This window comes from Rana temporaria, chromosome 8 (assembly GCF_905171775.1).
Source record: "Rana temporaria chromosome 8, aRanTem1.1, whole genome shotgun sequence".
NCBI lineage: Eukaryota > Metazoa > Chordata > Amphibia > Anura > Ranidae > Rana > Rana temporaria.
The window spans coordinates 25,787,911-25,792,277 of NC_053496.1; the positions used below are offsets into that span (position 1 = coordinate 25,787,911).

Sequence of the window (4,367 nt, forward strand, 5' to 3'; positions counted from 1 at the left end):
CCACTGCTCTATAGTCTATCCGCTGGAACATTTCTCATACACACATGGTTTTGTCTACATAGTTTATCCACACAACTCAGAGTAAAAACTGGGTAAAAACTGCCCTTCAGTGCTTTTTTTGGGATAGTATATGGTCTAGATCAGGGATCTCCAAACTACAGCCCCCCAGCTGTTGTGGAACTACAAGTCCCATGAGGCATTGTAAAACCAACATAATTGTTCCTGAACAACTGGGACACACTTTGGAGAATTGATCTAGATATGGTACAATAAAACATAAAATGTTATTTTTTTTGTAAAAAAAAAAAGGCACAATAGTTCAAAAATGGAAGCTGTGTGTGTTTTAAAGTCCATCAGCTTTCTGGTTATACAGCACGGGACCAGTGTGGAGAGAGCCCCCCAGAGAAGAGCACAGGCTGTTCTGATTGGTTGGATAACAGTGAGGTAGGAAGTCGGATTCTCCAATTTGCACCGAGTCATTACCAATTGAGCCAGGGGCCACTTCAGTAAAATAGTACTTGGTGGGCGATATATCCCCAGAGATCTGCACAGAGGGCTGGCCGTCCATCATGGCACATGTGAAGCTGATGAGACATGGGCTGGTGTCCAAGGGTGGAGAGGACTCGGGGGAAGATTTGATCTTGTGGTCTTGGTCTTCCTCGAGGTTATCTGACCTCTGGGATTGAGAGACATTCTTGTCCTCCAACTTTACAGAGAGTTCCGTCACGTGACCAGCGGTTTCACCACACTTCTTTTTCTTCTTCTTCCGCCTGAAGGTTCCATTATCGAACATCTTCTCGCTGTTTGGATCCAGTGTCCAGTAACAGCCCTTCCCTGTTGAAGGATTTAATTAGAAATATATGAAAAAAAACTTTCCAAGATGGAGGAGGTTATGTTTTGCAAACTATCCATTCCTACATGATCATAATGTTCTCCCTCCAGGAGGATGACCATACAATTAATAATCCTGCCGAATTACTACATAGATATTTTTGCAATTAATTTTAAATATTAAGTCACTAAGGGTACACCATTATCAGCATGTCCTGACCCAGAGAGAACAGAGGTAGAGTGCACCAATAAAGCCAAACTCTAGTATTCCTTTAACTACTTGCCGACCAGCCGCCGCAGTTATACGGCAGCAGGTCGGCTCTGCTGGGCGAGATCACATAGATCTACGTCTCGCTGTTCAGCCAATAGGGGCGGGGGCCGCCAGGCGCGATCACTCGTTACAGGCGCTGTGTGCGTAAACAATATGGTCCGGGGCTTAAGTGGTTATAAACCAACTTACTTAAAGCGGGGGTTTATCCGAAAAACACATTTTTAACATTAGATTGAGGCCAATTGTGGAAAGCACAATCAATGCAGTACATACCGTTTTAGAGATAGATTTTCTCCGCGGCTTCCGGGTATGGTCTGCGGGACTGGGCGTTCCCATTTGATTGACAGCCTTCCGACCGTCGCATACAGCGCGTCACGAGTTTCCGCAAGTCGGTGCGCAGGCGCCGTATAGAGCAGCACCGACGTTCGGCTTCTTTCGGCAACTCGTGACGCGCTGTATGCGCCTGTCAGAAGGCTGTCAAATAGGAACACCCAGTCCCGGAAGCCGTGGAGAACATCTATCTCTAAAACGGTATGTACTGCATTGATTTAAAAAAAAGAACAAAAAAAAAAAACCAGATTGTGCTTCCCGTAATTAGCCTCAATCTAATGTTATAAAAAATTTTTTGGGTGAACCCCCGCTTTAACCTGAAGTCCCCGCAGTGGTCCTCGTACCCCCCCCCCCCAACATCTCTCTGGGGGTTACTTCAAGGTATCACGGCTCCGGTGCCGTGATTGGCCGGAGCCACGATGATGTCACTCCCTAGCATGCATGCGGGACCCACTGGTAAAGGAACTCTGACTGAAGCAACGGCACATGGAGGGGATATCTCCTAAAACCATGGGTCTTCAAACTATGGCCCTCCAGTTGTTTAGGAACTACAAATCCCCATCATGCCTAGTCATGTGTGTGAATGTCAGATTTTTACAATGCTACATAGGAATTGTTAATTCATGTCCCTGCTTTGCAGAGACATAAAATCCATGCCTTCCCTCCTGTTAGAATAGCAATCTTCCTTAGCCCAGGTTCTCACTGGACTGCGGGAATGAAGCTGCACAAATTCAGCTGAGCTTGCACGATTTCGGCCGCAATTACAGAGAGATCTGTGCAGTTTCTGCAAAGATGTCAATGTAAATCGCAAAAAGTAGTACATTAACTTTTTGAAATCGGTGCAGCGCCCCAGATGCGGCAACGCACCGACTAGGATGGTGCTATTGCCACCGATTTGACATGTCAAATCACACCGGTGTGAACCAGGGCTCAGAGATAGACACACAAGATCTGACCCACAGCTGGCACCCCGTAGCAGTAAATCTGCTATAGTGTGTTCCAGTGCGCTTTACCACGTTCTAGTACAGATCAGAAAAAAAACGCAGCATGTTTTTTTTTCCTGAAACACATTGGAACTGGCAGCACTGGTGTGAACTATCCCATTAAAAACCATATAACCTACGATCCATGAATTAATGATTTAGAAACACACACACACACACACACACACACACACTACAAAGTTGGTTTTCTTTCAGTTCACACCACATGCAGTCCAGTGCATTTTTTTTTTTTTTTGCATCAAAAAACGCATGAAAAGTAGGTTATATGGTTTCCAATGGCATAGTTCACAGCAATGCAATTCGCTCCAGAGGAGATAGATAGATAGATAGATATATTTTTTTTTTATTTATGTGCATGCGGAAACACATACAGAACATATGATTTTTGAGGTGTGAACCAAACCTGACTTAAAGGGGAGGTTCACCCGAAAAGTTATTTTAACCTTAGATTGATGCTCATTTTGTCTAGGGGAATCGGGTATTTTTTTTTAAAATCGAAGCCGTACTTGCCGTTTTAGAGAGCGATCTTCTCCGCCGCTTCCGGGTATGGGCTGCGGGACTGAGCGTTTCTATTTGATTGACAGCCTTCCGACGGTCGCATCTATCGCGTCATGATTTTCCGAAAGTAGCCGAACATCGGTGCGCAGGCGCCGTATAAAGCCGCACCGACGTTCGGCTTCTTTCGGCTACTCGTGACACGATGTATGCGACCGTCGGAAGCCTGTCAATCAAATAGGAACGCCCAGTCCTGCAGCCCATACCCGGAAGCGGCGGAGAAGATCGCTCTCTAAAACGGTAAGTACTGCTTCGTTTTTTTTAAAAAAACTACCCGATTCCCCTTGACAAAATGAGCATCAATCTAAGGTTAAAAAAAAAAAATTTCGGGTGAACTCCCGCTTTAAAAATGACAATGTCACCAGAAATGTGGAGCATGCAGACACTTCCATTAATATAAATGCTGCCATTTGAAAAATTAAAACAAAAAACTTTTGTAGCCCCCCCCTCTTTTTTTTGTTACCTGGGTCATCGCCTTCCCTGACCACCTTCTTGAAGCAGTCATTGAGGGACAGGTTGTGTCTGATGGAGTTCTGCCAGCCAGCTTTGTTCCTCTTGTAGAAAGGAAAGTGATCGGTCACATAGGTGTAGATCTGGCTGAGGGTGAGCTTCTTGGTGGGACTGTTCTTGATGGCCATGGCGATCAGGGCAGAATAGGAGAAGGGTGGTCTCACCATCTGGAGCAGCTCCTCCTGGGTGGGGAAAGGTCGCCACGGCATCTCTGATGGACCATACCCATGAGGAGCCACCACCTGAGCCTGGCTGCCTCCAAAGGCAGGGGATGCCCCTCCATTCAGGTAAGGAGAGGGGTTGGCACCGGACCCGTTCAGCCACCAGTATGGGCTGCTATTCGGAGCTAGAAAGTCACTGATGCCATTGCCAACATATGTGGGCGTGTGGAATGCAGTCTTGTGAGGCTGGCAGAGGCTCTGCGGAGGGTAGAGGGTGAAGTTATCATTGTAGAGTGCCTTGTCCGGGAGATAGGGGTGTCCTGGATGAGGAGAGGAGTGCTGCCCATACACGTTCATACTTCTGCCTCCTCCACTAAAGTGCTGTGCTGAGTATAGACAGAGGAGAGGAGCCAACCGCCGGGAGGACTTTATTATACACAGCTGGCTGAGAGTCTACTCTATGTGCAATCAGGAGAAGCTGAAACACATTGTAGTAATGAGAAGACCCCCCACCCCATCCACCATCCTACCCCACCCCACCCATCACCCGCCCCCCACCATGACACACACCGACCACACTCCGGTAAATGGATCTACAAACTTCACTTTACTAGAAGGTAATACAAAGTATGAGAGTATTCTCTGATCACTGGGGAGGGGGACAGATTTTTATATATATATATATATATACACATTGCAATATAT

General features: G+C 46.5%; 1 protein-coding gene across 1 annotated transcript; it reads right to left on the reverse strand.

Annotated features, from left to right (window-relative positions):
• Window positions 1-302: 302 nt before the first annotated feature.
• On the reverse strand, window positions 303-4,108 carry FOXI2 (forkhead box I2). Its single transcript, XM_040361420.1, is given in 3 exon segments — window positions 303-436; window positions 439-834; window positions 3,455-4,108. Coding segments are annotated over 3 exon segments (1,032 nt in total). The 5' UTR covers window positions 4,020-4,108; the 3' UTR covers window positions 303-365.
• Between the last annotated feature and the right edge of the window lie 259 nt (window positions 4,109-4,367).